General features: G+C 44.4%; 1 protein-coding gene across 1 annotated transcript in view; it reads right to left on the bottom strand.

The window, feature by feature from the left end:
• Nucleotides 1–1762: 1762 nt before the first annotated feature.
• LOC141099932 (E3 ubiquitin-protein ligase RNF14-like) overlaps nt 1763–16671 on the bottom strand; it is a 41529-nt gene continuing 26620 nt past the window's right edge. Inside the window, exons 4-8 of the mRNA XM_073588433.1 lie at nt 13871–14374; nt 10204–10432; nt 8678–8862; nt 4504–4631; nt 1763–1961 (exon numbers count right to left, since the gene is read on the bottom strand). Coding sequence (XP_073444534.1) covers nt 1937–1961; nt 4504–4631; nt 8678–8862; nt 10204–10432; nt 13871–14374 — 1071 coding nt within the window. The 3' untranslated portion in view covers nt 1763–1936. The remainder of the gene's footprint in view (nt 1962–4503; nt 4632–8677; nt 8863–10203; nt 10433–13870; nt 14375–16671) is intronic.

Below are 16671 nucleotides of genomic sequence, written 5' to 3' on the forward strand. Positions count from 1 at the left end.
TCCCCAATAGGCAGCATTGTTCCCTATAGGCAGCACAGGTCCCAAATAGGCAGCACAGGTCCCCAATAGGCAGCACATACTGAACTGGCATTGGAGTGGCCCAGTACACAGTGACATGCTGTGTCTGAAGTAAGTCCCGCAGTTGACCAGACCTCCTGGATGGCCCCCAGACCCCGCACCGCATGCACCACCCATCCTGCTCCACCGTGCACACACACACACTGGCAGCACACGGTCACCACCGCACCGGTGACTGGGGTGATGAAGATGATCTGGTACAGGCAGGCCGCAGACAGAGTCCAGCGCAGCTCACACTGGGTAGCGGCGCGCGGTGACGCCTCCAGCTCCAGATACTAGATACCCAATAGCCGCACTGCACTGCCGCAGGTATCAGTGCACAGGGGCCGCCGGGGTCCAGCGGGGTGTGCTCAGTCCCAGTCAGTGCGTGCACATATCAGTGCGCGATATCCGGCAAGCAGGGCTAGGAAGCAGAGCAAGAGTCCTCCTCTGCTCCTCCTGCAACAAAGTACCGGATCACGGCTCTGGAGTGGCTGCGGGCCACACAAGAAGATATGGCGGGCCCTATGCGGCCTGCGGGCCGGACGTTCCCCGCCCCTGCTGTATAGGATCAGATCATGATCTGATGCTCTGCATTACTTCTGCACTGCAGAGCATCGGAGCAGCGCCTCACAGGCAGGGAAGGAGGCGTCTCAGGTCTTGCTCTGAGCAAGCACTGACACACCACCTTCCCTGATGGACCCCATGGCTATCTTGCGGCTGGGGGTCTCAATGGATCACATTGCATTGTCCTGACGGAAGCACGCAGGCAGCCCACTCCCTGCGCGATGCTCCTCTATGTCGCTGTCACTACTGATATCAGAGGGGTTAAATGCCTGGGATGGGTGCTAGCATCGATCGTGGGCATTGCTGCGGGGTGTTATCTCTCACATAGAGCTGTAACTCGCACCCGATGGCTGCGGCACTCATGGCGCCGTACATGTAGTGCTGTTTGCAGGCACACAGCTCCCACAGAGCACTATATGAACAGCGCATGTCTTGAAGGGGTTAATCCAAAAATTAAAATTGCGACACATTCCCTTTAAAGGACAGGTTAAGATAGGTCTTAAGAGATTCCAATTAGCACCTCTCTTATTTGCATAATAAGACAACAAGCACCTGTTATCTGATGACCCTCTAACACCTCAATATACTCGTTGGAAAGAAAAAAATGTAGTAATGCATAATTTTGCATACAAATATTATATACTGTACCTACAAATAGTATGTGATTCCACCCGCGGCTGTTGCGGGCACATGTCAGCTGTATATATCAGCTGACATGGTGCAGGCTCCGGAGAGGTAAACTTCTCATGGACCTTAATGAAAATCCTAATATAGTGATAAAGACTTACTGTATACACACAGCAGAGTGCCAGACGCAAAAACTGTATGGCTCCTACAATTCTGACACAACTAAACAATAGTGTCCCTCCTCATGAAATCAGAGGCATACTTAGGCACAACAAGGAGCTCATGCACCTCTATGACAGCTCTATTACAGCTCAGTGCTAAACACCCATAGTATACCTGTGTAGGGCATCCCACACACTCTAAATTATTCATTTTATTCATCTTAAAAGCTTACAAAATTAGGTTGGCACCTGTTATGTTCATATATATTTTCTTCTATCAGCAAAATAATTCACAAATTGTAAAAATTGAGCATTGTTTTTCTCTTTGAATTCTTATCAATAATTGATACTTTCAGTTCCAGAATACTTTAATTATATATTGATATAATATAGATTTCAGTGGTAAAATACAATTTATTGGTTAGGAAAAATTGAGAGGTAGTCTAAATCTCCTGGCCATCACTCGTGTGGGCATCGGCATGGCATAAATATTATTGTAAGGAATCCAGTCACAAAGGCACAAATCAATTTTCTTCTTTTTCGTGCAATCTGCAAATTAATAAACAAAGAAAATCATGACACTTTCTACATAAAGGCACATGAAGCAGCATGGCTTGGAGAATATATAATATATAATACATTACATGACAAAATACCAAGTAGATCAGTGGGAAAAGAGTTAGTATACATGAACTAGTATTAATATTAAAACCTAAATGTTATTTGTACACCTTTAAAGCACTTTCCATTGTGGGGCTGGACTTACCCTGCTTATGATTGCACTGTCTGGCAGCTGCATTGTCATTGGCTCTGTACTGTATATGACGGCCCTCTTTGAGAGCTGGATTGTATATAGTGATACACTGTGATTACACTGTTCACAAGGGTACACTGAAATGTCCATGGTCTGGAGGCTGCAGCGTTTGTGAACTCAGTTTATCTGTATTCTGACATTCTGTAAGGCACTGTGTATGGACAAAATCTTTGGCTGTGTTGTATATGAGGAACTGTCTGACAAGTAGTGTGATATGCGCATTGTCTAGAAAGTATTGTATGCCTAAAGTGAACCTGTCAGCAAGATTTTGCTAAGTAAACTACAGGCATTGTCATGTTGGCGTTGTTACACTGAGTAAAATGACACCTGGGGTGAAGAAATCCATCTTGTGGTTCTTGTGTAATCAGTGTTAGAAGTTTTCAGTTAAAGAGAAGCCCATGCTCTGAGGCAGGACTGTAGGCAGAGTCTTATCTTCCTGCTCTAAGCCAAAGAAACCAAGGAAAGGCCTTCCCACAGGCTGTCCCGAAACACAAACAGTCTATGATGAGGAATGTGTTTGTGCTTCAGGGCAGCCTGTGGGCAGGTCTTTTCTTGGTTTCTCTGGCCTAGAGCAGGAAGATAAGACTCTCTCTACAGTCCTGCATCAGAGCACGAGCATATCATTAACTGAAAGCATCTAAGACTGATTACACAAGAACCACAAGATGGATTTCTTCACCCTAGGTGTCATTTTACTCAGTGTAACAGTGTCTGTAGTTTACTTAGCAAAATCCTGCTGACAGGTTTGCTGTAATGGAGTTGTCCGGTGAGAACATGTTATCACCTACAAACAGGATAGTGTGCAAGAATGACCATTATTCCGTTAATTTATTATGGAGCTGCTGAGAGCTGCACATACTTTTTCTGGCTGTCCCATGGAGAATGAATGGAATTGAAAAGCGGTCAGGCATGCGACCTGCTTCTGTAACATTAAAAGTTCCCAGTTGGGGATGAAACACAACTCAGGAAGGTCCTGCAAGGTTGCAGCCCAAGGTTGTTTTATTAGTTTCTGCAACTGCAGATTGATTTCATACAGTTACCCTGAGGCCTAGCACAAAAGCAGTAGCTAAACAGCTCATGTCAGAAGTGGTATGTCAATATTTCACATTTCACGGTAGAGGTATTGGGAAACTTTTAGGACACGAAAATACATTAGGCCAGCCACCTTGTGTGTCTGTGATGAATAAGACGTGTTATATGACCACTGACCCATGTTGTTAAATCCCTATGCCTTCACTTTGTGAAGTAGTGTTTAGTTAACCAACTTCATTATTTGACAAACATAAAGCAAAAGAGGGGAATATGTTAGAGTAAGGACAGGGTTGAATCTCAGTGTGTGGTAATTTTCAGGAGAACACACTAAAACAAAGATTTGCTGAGGTATTTGACTAAGGCCGGGGTCACACTGCGTTATGGCAGTCCGTTAGACGGACTGCGTTACACCGCGGTATAACACAATGTAACGCAGTCCGTTACAGCTGCCATTCCCTCCCATTATCGGGCGCATGGTCAACGCTAGCCATAATCGGCATGCGCTAGCGATGTGCCGTCATTCTGTGACGGAGCCTCGGACGCGGGCTGCAGATGCTTCATCTGCGCTAGCGGTATAGCATAACGCTATGCGTTGACCGGACTGCTTTAAAGCAGTTTGACCCTTGCCTAAGTTGGATGTATGCAGGGAGCGTCTTTACTTATTACGCAGTCCATTAGATGGACTGCGTTACATCGCGGCATAACACAATGTAACGCAGTCCGTTACAGCTGCCATTCCCTCCCATTATCGGGCGCATGGTCAACGCATGCCATAATCGGCATGCGCTAGCGATGTGCCATCATTCTGTGACGGAGCCTCGGACGCAGGCTGCAGATGCTTCATCTGCGCTAGCGGTATAGCATAATGCATAACGCTATGCGTTGACCGGACTGCTTTAAAGCAGTTTGACCCTTGCCCAAGTTGGATGTATGCAGGGAGCGTCTTTATTTATTACGCAGCTACGTGTTCTGCTATTTGCTGTCATGTAAGAAACATGAAGGTTATAAACGAAACGAGCGCTCTTTTCATTTCGTAGATTATACAAAATCATATGCTTGTGTATATCTTCTATTATCACTGGACGTAAATTGAATCCTAGAAATAATCAGTGTATGTAGTTGATAAAAATAGCTGTGACCACAGATTGCAGCTGTAAGAGATAACATATTATGAAGGCAGGAAACTCATTATCATAGACAGATCTGAGGAACTGGTTGAGCAAGCTCTTATTTCTGGATACATACCTATTAAGACATTCTGAAGGAGAGTCAAAATGTTTATATGCATTATAATGAGGCAATATCTTCAAACAGAGCCAGCAAAAAGTCTGCATACACCTGGTGCAGGTCATTCTGTTACAGCCATCAATTTTCTGTAAAAGGAAAGGTATCTCTAGTGAACAATCTGTTAATGATGGATCTCCTGACATGTCATAGATTCACAGTTCAAAAACTCACATTTTGAAATATACTATTTATATAAATTAATTGGCTAGATGGGAACCGGGGAAGAACTGCTACCTGATTAGCCTGGTGCGGTGTAATCCTTGTGGCAAAAAACGGCTAATCACTAGGAAAACTGCAGATGCCGTTAAATAAGAGGCAGCTCTCCCACTCCCATCCAACACCCACAGACCACTGCCATGGTCAATGGACTGAGAATTGCGAATTGATTCGCATCAACCATATTTTTAATGTATGTGCTTTGAGAATTAAACTTGTTCACTAGATTAAATTTTTTTCTGTGATTCTTTTTTATTCTATGGGCTTGGGAAGGTTAAAAATTACCAAATTTGCTGAATTCACCAATCACTGCTCCAGTTATGCTTCTTTGCCACTGCATACTGTCTTTGTTAATAAGCAGCGGATGTAATTAATTCATCTCATGTAACCGCTGCAACCAATCACACAGGCTCAGAAGTCTCAGGCTGTCTACATCGACAAGATTTCTGAGCCCAGTAATTGACGGTCACTAGTGGTGAGAGAACGTGCTTGGATAAGGTGTTAGGCTAGTTTCACACTAGCGTTTGTGGGCGCAGCGCAGGGCTGCCGCTAAGCCCCACCCCCGGCCGCTCCCCCTCCGGTCAGTTCCTCTTCTGATCACATGAGGCTGCATGCGAACAGCGTATACTATATTTAGCGATGGATACGCGGATCATGCGCTGGTCTGATTTAGCTGGTGCTGCACCCTTTTGGCGCTGCGCCCAGGGCACAAAAAGGCGCTGTGCTGCATTTTTGTGCTCTGGGCGCAGCGCCAAAAGGGCGCAGTGCCAGCAAGATCAGACCAGCGCACGGTCAGCACACGATCAGCGTATCCAACGCTAAATATAGGATACACTGATCGCATGCAGCCTCATGCGATCAGAGGAGGAACTGACCCGAGGGGGTGCGGCCAGGGGCGGGGCTTAGTGGCAGCCCTGCGCTGCGCCCACGAACGCTAGTGTGAAGCTAGCCTTATCTGAGCATGCTCGGGTGCTAAACAAGTGACTTTGGCGTGCTCGAAAAATATGTCCGAGTCTCAAGTGCCTGCATGTCTCGCGGCTATTCGACAGCCGCAACACATGTAGGGATTGCCTGTTTGTTCGAAAATCCCTGCATGTGTTGCGGCTGTTGAACAGCCACAAGACATGCAGGTGCAGGAACTCGAACATATTTTTCACGCACTCCGAAAGCACTCGATTAGCACCCGAGCTTGCTCGGATAATACCTTATCCGAGCACATTTGCATATCACTAACGGTCACGTGTCGCATAGCAATGGTGTCACAGTTCCGGACTGTCAAGAAAACCCCCCCAGAAAGTCAGAGTCATCCCTGAAAAGTACTTTTATTTATCAGAATAAAATATATAACCACAAAAACCAAGGCACTTATGTTTGAATAAATATGTTAAAAGTGTATTTTAAATGTAATGCATTTATTTACCATATATACTCGTGTATAAGCCGACCCCCCTAATTTTGCCACAAAAAAACTGGGAAAACGTATTGACTCGTGTATAAGCCTAGGGTTAATGGTGGTCCTAGAAGATACTCCATAAATACCCCCCATATGCTGCTGCACAAGGGTTAATGCTTCCCCATAAGATACTCTATAAATACCCCTTATTTGCTGCTGCCGCTGCCGCAATAAAACAAAAATGACATACTCACCTCTCCGTCACTGGGGGCCAGGTGCCGGTGTCTTGAGCCCCCAGCACAGGCGATATTTACCGGTCCCGGTTCCATCGCCGTCCACCGCTCTGTCTAACTCTCCCGGGTCTCTGCAGTGACGTCATCGCGCCCTCTGCCATCACAGCAGGAGGATCCCAGCAAAGAGCAAACAGATGAACAGCAAACTAGGGCACACAAATCACCACATTAACAGACGGAGCTATTTATCTGAAGTATTGCGGTATATATTTCAGTCAAAAAACGGAGGTGCTTGCATGAAAAAACATGAATATTTCATATATTGTGAATCGAAAAAGGAAGCAATATGCAGCACTCTCCAATAATAGCTGAAAAACTGTGCGTCTTTATTTCACATGAATTTCATCAATAGATATGTGGACATGCAGGATGTTAGAGGAATGCTAGGGGAGGGAGGTGCCGGACAACGGCCGCTTTGCGATTACTCGCTTCTACGGGTGAGGTCACCTGGACCCGTAGAAGCGAGTAATCGTGAAACGTCCGTTGTCCGTCACAGCAGGAGGACCCGGAGACACAGCAGTGCACGGCGATGGACCCAGGACAGGTGAATATTACTCTGCCCACGTCATACTCACCCTCCTGGCGCAAGGTCTTCTCTGCAGTGGCAGCCCCTGCTTCTCCCTCTGTCGTCTGCTTCCTGCATTCAGCTGGTTATGTGGTACTGCTCATTAAACTCATAAATATGTGCATATTCATGAGTTTAATGAGCGGTACCACGTGACCGCTGAATGCAGGAAGCAAACGGCAGAGGGAGAAGAAGGGGCTACAGAGATGTGCCAGGAGTTGTGAGTATGGCCTCTGAACCCCCGCTCGCCCCCCCCCGGTATATGACTCGCATATAAGCCGAGAGAAGGACTTTCAGCCCCAAAAAATGGGCTGAAAATCTCAGCTTATACACGAGCATATACGGTATCTTCTTACATTTTTTAAATGGAATCTGCTATGTGTACAAAAAATTTTTTTTACACCATGTTCCAAATTATTATGCAAATGATATTTTTCTCTGATTTTCCTAAATGGTCGGTGCAAATGACAGTCAGTTTAATTAAAGTCATCACCCGTTAGAGTATACATCGAATTTTATTGAAGAAACCTCCCAAAGATAACAGAATAATCTCCATAATGAATAAAAACTCAAAATGCACTGTTCCAAATTATTAGGCACAGTAGAATTTCTAAACATTTGATATGTTTTAAAGAACTGAAAATGCTCATTTGGGAATTTGCAGCATTAGGAGGTCACATTCACTGAACAAAAAAGCTATTTAACTCCAAAACATCCTAACAGGCCAAGTTACATGTTAACATAGGAACCCTTCTTTGAGATCACCTTCACAATTCTTGCATCCATTGAACTTGTGAGTTTTTGGAGAGTTTCTGCAAGTATTTATTTGCAAGAAGTCAGAATAGCCTCCCAGAGCTGCTGTTTTGATGTGAACTGCCTCCCACCCTCATAGAACTTTTGCTTGATGATACTCCAAATGTTCTCTATAGGGTTGAGGTCAGGGGAAGATGGTGGCCATACCATGAGTTTATCTCCTTTTATGCCCATAGCAGCCAATGACTCAGAGGTATTCTTTGCAGCATGAGCATTTACACCCTGTGTCTTTAACAGAGTGTTTTCCATATGGGACAGAGCAATGCATTGTGGAAATGAAGCAATGGATTCTGGGATGAAGAAGATGCCGTTTTATTCTGTATATTTCATAAGGACACACGTGTTTATCTGTCCTCCTGTAACTCCCTACTTGAGTTTGTTATCCGGGTAAGGCATATCTGGTAAGATTAACATCTTTTCTTGCAACGCAGTGTTGTTCAGAGAGGTTATTAACTGTATGGCAGCCAGAGCTCAGCAGATGTAATTAGACAACTGTGTGTTTCTATGTAAAGTTTGCATGATGTGTGATCATCTGCTCAATACTTACCCATGTCATTTGTATTCTTTATAGTTTTACCGCATGTTCTATACTTTTCACCAATAAACAAGTTAGACTACAGAGAACGGTCTGCTTATTTTGGAAGATAGAAGGTGGTTTATGCTGTATGCTAGATTGCACACCGTGTCAACGTGTATGAAGGTAGAACAACAGGTATCTGAGATTGATTTCAGTGATCCAAAGAACCCTGAGACACAAAACCATCAATGGGTTTCATTAAAACAAAAAAAATAATAATTTGGAACATGGTGTATATGCAGAAGGTTTCATTACTGCTGCCTTCAATATCTTACCTCAGTTGGAGCTTTACAACCAGGGCAGGGCTTGGAGTACTTCCCCAGCCATTCCAGATTCCTCAACCTTTCCATATTCCTAAACCCTTCAACCGCCTTTAGAACATCTCCATATCTTTTGTCCATTTCACTTCTTCTTTCCTCATTGGCAGCCAAATACTCTTCACTCAGTTCAAGAAATTTATCTAGGAGATATATAGAAAAGAAAACATAGGTATATGTTCTGAAAATATAAAGGTTACCGGACAAATTGTCATATTGCTAGTGGCTTGGAGCACTGAACCCAGCCATTGCTCGGTGTTTCCATCATAAGAACACAAGTTGTGTTTGAAATGTGTCCCATGATTACATAAAACACACTCTCGCCATTTATTAGTTTCGAAAAATACATTGTATTTTAACATTGTTGAGTGTTTGGCTATTTAGACTTGTCTACATGTACAATGTCAGCAGAACATATTAGAGATAAAAAGAAAATATATCAGATATTATTAAGCCATCATCATCTCAATCCCTATATTTCCCCCAAGTAAAATAATGATGCCTATATTCACCTCCGGAGCCGGCATCATTCCAGCGGTGTTGGCACTGGCTTTCCTGTGTCTAGCATGACATTGTTATGTCACATGATTCCTCTGGTCACTTCATTTTCCCCTCCTTTGGACAAGTTAGACATCGTAACAAAGTCACGTAAGCCCCAGGAGAGACAGTGCCGACACCGCTGGAACTGCATCGGAGGGTGGTGGGAAAGGAAATAGTTACTGGAACACTAACTAACTGCTGAGATTAGTCAAGTAACACTTGCACATCATACTTAAAGAAAAAACAAATCTACAAGGTGAAAGCTGCATATTTCAACCATGGAGCCTAGATCATTGTGAAGTAACTATCCCCCTCTACTCCTCCTTGATCAGGCCTCATCTGGAATACTGTGTCCAGTTTTGGGCACCACATTTTAAAAAAGACATCGAACTGGAGCAAGTTCAGAGAAGAGCTACCAGGATGGCGAGCGGACTGTAAAGTATGTCACACGAGGAATGGTTAAAGGATCTGGCAATGTTTAGCTTGGAAAAAAGAAGGCTAAGAGGAGACTTAATAGCTGTCTTCAAATATTTGAAGGGATGTCACAGTGTAGAGGGATCAGCATTATTCTCATTTGCACATGGAAACACGAGAAGCAATAGAATGAAACTGAAAGGGAGAAGATACAGATTAGGTAATAGAAAAAACTTTTTGACAGTGCTGGTGATCAACGAGTGGAACAGGCTGCTACGAGAGGTGGTGAGGTCTCCTTCAATGGAAGTCTTCAAACAGAGGCTGGACAGACATCTGTCTGAGGTAGTTTAGTGAATCCTGCATTGAGCAGGGGGTTGGACACAATGACTGTTGCGGTCCCTTCAAACTCTAACATTCTATGATTCTATGAAAGAGCGACAAGGACAACATATCATTTACAAAAAGTACTGTTCAAATATCATAAAAAAAAACGTGCTCGTTAGCACAGAGACAAGAACTACTGAACATACCATCAGGTATTTTGCAAGGGGAGAGTCCATGGAAGGTCATATAACACAGGACGCAAAAAGCAAATTGGCAGACTGAGCAGATGCCCATTGTACCCTCCGGCTCCTGCATGACTGGGGTCTGACAGCCTGGACGAGGGCAGTAAACAACATCGGCCATTAAATCCAAGCTTGACTGCAGAAGGAGACGATCATAGCGGCCAAAGAGCTGTTCCCCTACAAGACACTTTACCTAGAAGTAAAAAGAACATGAACAATTTACTATCTGTACTCAAACATGGAATCCAGACCAGCAGATGGCACTCAGTAATAAAATTACCCTTTACTTTTCTGTAGTTGAATATGGTAGCATCCATACAATGCCAAAAATACTTGTTGAAAAACACAGATTGCTGCATCGCTGTATGACATGTTGTACATGGTTTTCAGCTTTGCTTATGACATGTTCTCGAAGTATAAATGTGCCAAAAAAATCAGTTGCAGAATTTTCTGTGGATCACCAGGTAATCTACAGACATAATCACAAGTTCAGAATTAAAAAATAACTTTACGTTGGCACTCCGATTGGAAACACTAGTTGGTCCCTTGCTGGCATCTGTAGACCCTTTGGTCACATGTTCTGATAAGCTGGTGTAATTACAGTGGTTTTTTACCTATTTTGTTACATTAAAACATGAGTTTAAATATTTTTGTAATTCAGTGTGTGTGATACATAAGCACTACATAGTCTAAATTGGTGTAGTGAAGTGAGAAAAATATAGGCATAAATTAAACTTATGGGATCAAATAACGAAAAATTGTCATGTGCATATAAATTTACCCCCCTAAAGTCAGTACTTGTATAGCCTCTTTTTGTGGCAATTACAGCTGCAAGTCGCTTTGGATAATTCTCTATGAGCTTTCCAAATCTTGCCACTGGGATATTTGCCCATTCCTCAAGGCAAAACTGCTCCAGCTCCTTCAGGTTACATGGTTTCCTCTGGTGAACAGAAATCTTCAAGTCTGACCACAGATTCTCAAATGGATTAAGGTCTGGACTTTGAGTAAGTCACTCCAAACATTTACATGTTTCCCCTTAAATCACTCGATTTTTGCTTTAGCAGTATGTTTAGGGTCATTGTCTTTTTGGAAGGTGAACCTCCATCCCAGACTCAAATCACCGACAGACTGAAGCAGGTTTTGATCAAGAATATCCCTGTATTTCTCATCATCCATCTTCCCCTCAACTCCTCAACTCGGACCATTTTCCCTATCCCTGCTGCTAAAAAACATCCCTATAGCATAATGCTGCCACCACCATGTTTCATTGTGGGGGTTGTGTTCTTGGGGTGTTGAGCTATGTTGGTTTGGTTTGGTGCCAGATGTAGTGTTTACCTTGGTGGCAAAAGTTCAATTTTGGTCTCATTTGACCACAGCACCTTCCCCCATACATTTGGGAAGTCTCCCACATGTTTTTTGGCAAACGCAATACAAGCCATACAATTTTTGTGTGTAAGTAAAGGCTTTTTTTTATGCCCACTCTTCCATAAAGGCCACCTCTGCAGTGTAAAAGGCTTATTGTGGTCATATGGATAGATACTCCAGCTTCTGCTTGGAAACTCTGCAGCTTCTTCAGGGTTACCTTTGATTTCTGTTCTGCTGCTCCGATTAATGGCCTCCTTGCCCAGGTTGAGAGTTTTGGTGGGTGGCCCTCTCTTGGCAGGTTTGTTGTGGTACCTTGTTGTTTCCATTTGATAATGGATTTGATTATGCTCACAGGGAGATTGGGATTTTATTTTATAACCCAACCCAGACTTGTACTTCTCAACAACTTTGACCCTGACTTGTTTGGAGTTCTTCATAGTGTTGGTATTCATAGTGTTGGTCCTAATAGTAGTGTTTTTTATTTTCTGCAATTTGTTGCACAAATCTGCAAATTTACTTCTGTGGATTTCCTTGCAGCCCCTTCCAGACTTCTTGGACAGGAAATACGTTATATGTGAATCTTCTCTAAGGGCTCATTCACACTTGAGATTAAATTGGACGAGTGTAATCCGATAAAAATTCAGATTGAACTCGGCCAGTGTTAAACTATGGGCCAGTTCACATCTTCAAATATTTTCTCCTGCCGATTTGGCATGCGAAAATAATCGTAGAATGCTTCAATTGCATCTGAGAATGGGATCAAATTCAACCATACAAATTGCAATATGTGTGCATGTGAAACATTGCACTGTACTCAGATATCACCTGAGTGCAGTGCAATTCCTGTAAAAGCCAGCAATGACTTAGATAGAGAAATTAATTTTTTCGTCTCCTCCGCGCCTGTGCTGTGATTCTCTGATGTGAGAGGATCAGAGCTCAGAGCACTGACACTCGGCTCACGGTCACAGCAAAGCTGGAGCCGAGTGTCATTAGATATCACATCCGATGCTCTTGCATTGGATGCCATACTCTTGTGTGACTCTGGCCTAACACTGATGACATTCACAACACAATTGTTCATGATGAAGAAACATCTAATCATTCAGCTGTTTTAGTATGTATTGCATGTGTGGCACCCCCAGGAGTATGGTCGCCACAGTGGCATTACCTTCCTCCTAGGGAGTGTGATGTCATGCTTGGAAGCAATTAAGGGTCTCTCTATCAGTTAAATACAACACACAGCACAGTTCCCACTCCAGGCTAGCAGAGGGAGCTCTGAACCAAAACTGGGAGAGGAGCCGCTCTCTGGGGGCCAGGAAGGGGAAATTAGTGAGTTTGTGTGAGGAGGGAAATGTGTGTGGACGTGAGGAGATGAGCTGGAGGATTTTGCAGAGTTCAGGCTCACTTCTAGCTGTAGTGCATGGTCTGGAGTCCGGTCTCCAAGGATGTACGGATACTGATGTTCCTGCAGCAGAAACCGGAGGAATAGGAAGCTGTAAATGCTCTGTTCCCACATAAGACTCAACAGCAAGGTACAAAGGTACAACAGCAACGTGTGAGCCAGAAGAAGGAGGCTACAGCTGTCTGCCATACGAGGGAGTTCTAAAAGAGAACAAGCAAGTGGAACTTCAGTGTAACACAGTACTGCAAGTACCTCAGAAAGCGCTAGAAAGGAGACTACACAACCCATCTGCATAGAGAGATTCCTAAGTAGCTTCCAAGCTGGCCAGTCTCTGTTCCATCTGTAATCTGGACCCTGGATGGCACTTACAAAGCACAGTAAAGGTAATGGAAACTGCACCCTGCTGTGTCATTGCATTCTTCCTGCAAACCCTCCAGCACTGCTACATCTCTATACCCTCTTCCTCAACACCTATTACCACTTCCCTGGGACCACAGCTCCACCTGTGGGGAGCTATTACATCTTGCTGCCTTATACCATCTGTCCCAGAGGATCTGCCTGTAGCATCGGCTTAACCCCTTCATTGCCGATCACCACAGGTGGCGTCACGCTCAACCCCTTTTTCATGGACGCCCAGGGCCACGGACCGGGTCACCGCTACTGTGACACTTCCCTCTGATATACCGGCCCGGTATCGAGTACCCCACTGCCCTGGCGGGCGACCCACATGTCTAATTTGGCCATGGATGTCAGTGCTCTGCATTACATAATATTTTCCAATATATAATTGTGAATAGAAATTGTTTAGCTATACCAAAATTAAATAACAAATTTGCTCAAAAGGTCCACCAAGCTTTCCCTTACCTGAGCTGCTGTTGCGACTGACTTGCACTTAGGTTCAGGGCAGTTTAGTGCATGAACTTGTCCGTCCTTAATCTGGATTTCAAAGTAGTCTTTGAGACAGCTGTTACAGTACACATGCTGGCAGTCCTTAAAGTGGGTGCACTCACTGCCCAGCTTCTCCATAAAACAGATATTGCACATGAACGGTTTACTATCAAAAACCTTCTTCTCCTGAGCTTCACTGAAGACCAAGATGTACTTGACCAGGGCAGACACAGACTGCACGTCCTGTATGGCCCGTTTATCAAATGATCCTCTTTCCAATGAGACCCCATCATCAGGGGTCTTTTCAGCGGGTTGCATCCAGTTCTGTAAGCCATTGTTAGACAGCTCAATTTCATATGGAGATTTTATATTCAAGTAATCAAGTGTCTCTTCCTTCAGAAACTGAATCCATGGGAACAAGACAACACATCCATTGTTCTCCTCCCATAGATCATCTAAATGCTGACATAACAGAGTGAGCTGAAAAAAATAGAAGTTACATTAAGAACGTTTTGGGTATATTCACTTATGTAGTCCAACTGGGGATCAACCCATATTGTTATTTAAAGGTGTACAGTGAGGCATAGGATTTACATTGAGCCCTATACTCGTAAATACTTTCACCACCAATACTTCTGGGCTCATACTGTATATAGGAGGCTATGTGGGGGATCATACCGTATATAAGAGGCTATGTGGGGGCTCATATTGTTTATGGGAGGTGATGTAGGCGCTCATACTGTATATTGGAGGCTATGTGCAGGCTCGTATTGTATACAGGAGGCTATGTGGGGGCTCAAATTGTACATAGGAGGCTATGTGGGGGCTCAAACCGTATATAGGGGCTTATAATGTATGTTGGGGCTGTGTGTGGATTCATACTGTATGTACGGGGCTATGCGGGGGCTCATATTGTATGCATACACCTGTACTATGGATGGCTATAGTGTTCTGTTTATGTACTGATAATGATTTGGGTCTCATATGCATGTACTGATGATGGTTCTGATGATGAAAACAGCACCAGAACCATCATCAATACATGAATACATCTTCAGAGTCATCAGTAGTACATGAATTATAATTATTATTTAATTATATAGCGCCATTAATTCCATGGTGCTGTACATGAGAAGGGGTTACATACAAAGTTATAAATATCATTAACAGTAAACAAATTTACAATGACGGACTGGTGCAGAGGAGAGAGGACCCTGCCCTTGCGGACTTACATTCTACGGGGCTTACATGAATACAGCACCAGCACAAGGATCACTACATGAATGTCTCCAGAACCACCATCAGTACAGGAATATGACCCCAGACACCAGTTTTACACTTTTTCTGGTATTTTTTGGTGAAAAGGGTAACCATGTTAGTGTAGGTGGTTGCTAGAGCTTGTTACCTGACCCATAAAAGGGGGAGGAGGTGAGATAGGGGTCTTGTTACCTTAGTCTTTGAGCAATTCCTTAGCTTAGGGGCTGAGAGTGAATCAGGGTTAACAACAACCAGATGCCTGACTGCTGTATCAGCTCTCATGTTCCAATGTACTGTCCACAAATCCGACTCAGCTACACCAAAATCATGTCTGTCATCTCAGCTCTTCTGTTCCAAAGTACTGTCAGCACAATTCACTCTGCTTTAACAATGTGTCTGTCTGTTGTCTGAGATCTAGGGTTCTAACATGAAGTTCACACATGTTAATTTTTTTCCACCATGATGCCTAACTACTTACATTGCCTTGGTTCTTTAAAGTGCTGCCGCACACTCAGCTCTGCTATACCTAGGTGCCTGACTGTGTACATCACCATGGTGCTCCAAACTGAAGTCTACATTCAATTCATCTTTACCAAAGTGCCTGACTATGTGCTTTGCCCTGTCGCTCTACGGTGCTGTCTGCACATTTGGCTCTGCTAACCCAACATGTCTGACCAGCATACCCAGATCTGTTAATTCGTGTGCCAAAGAGCATATCCTGCTCCACTGAACTATGGGCACTAAGCAAGATAGAAGCCTTCAACTTCTTGCTCATCAATAGTGAGTTACTGCAGGCCTATCTTTGGATGGGGAGCAAAATGCCCCCGAACAAAGTACATGCTACAAGCCAAGAGATCAGGTGGTCAGCAGGCAAAGTAAGCAACAACAGAATAGTCAGTTTAACGTAATGAAAATATTGGCTCATGGATGGTTGTCAATCTAACCATGAGAATTAGGGATGAGCAAGTGAAGTATTCGGACTCGCTGTACTCATTACGAGTACCTCCTAATACTCGGGTACTCGTAACGAGTAGCGAGTCCAATGTAAGTCTATGGGAAATTCGATTAAGGGGCTGTGTGTGTGCTGGGCTGGGCAGGGACTGTTCGAAGACTGTGCCGGGCTGTGCGGGACTGTGCTGACCTGTGTGAAGACTGTGCTGGGCTGTGCGGGACTGTGCAGGCTTGTGCGAAGACTGTGCCCGGCTGTGCGGGACTGTGCTGGCCTGTGCGAAGACTGTGCCCGGCTGTGCGGGACTGTGCTGGCCTGTGCGAAGACTGTGCCCGGCTGTGCGGGACTGTGCTGGCCTGTGCGAAGACTGTGACGGGCTGTGCGGGACTGTGCTGGCCTGTACGAAGACTGTGACGGGCTGTGCGGGACTGTGCTGACCTGTGTGAAGACTGTGCGGGACTGTGCGGGCTTGTGCGAAGACTGTGCGCGGCTGTGCGGGACTGTGCTGGCCTGTTGTGAGTTCATTTTCCCCTTCACCATTGAGGTCTGATGAACTCCCTCTTCTGGTGAA

This window comes from Dendrobates tinctorius, unplaced genomic scaffold (genome assembly GCF_039654945.1).
Source record: "Dendrobates tinctorius isolate UK_male_01 unplaced genomic scaffold, ASM3965494v1 ptg000001l, whole genome shotgun sequence".
In the NCBI taxonomy this organism is placed as follows: Eukaryota; Metazoa; Chordata; class Amphibia; order Anura; family Dendrobatidae; genus Dendrobates; species Dendrobates tinctorius.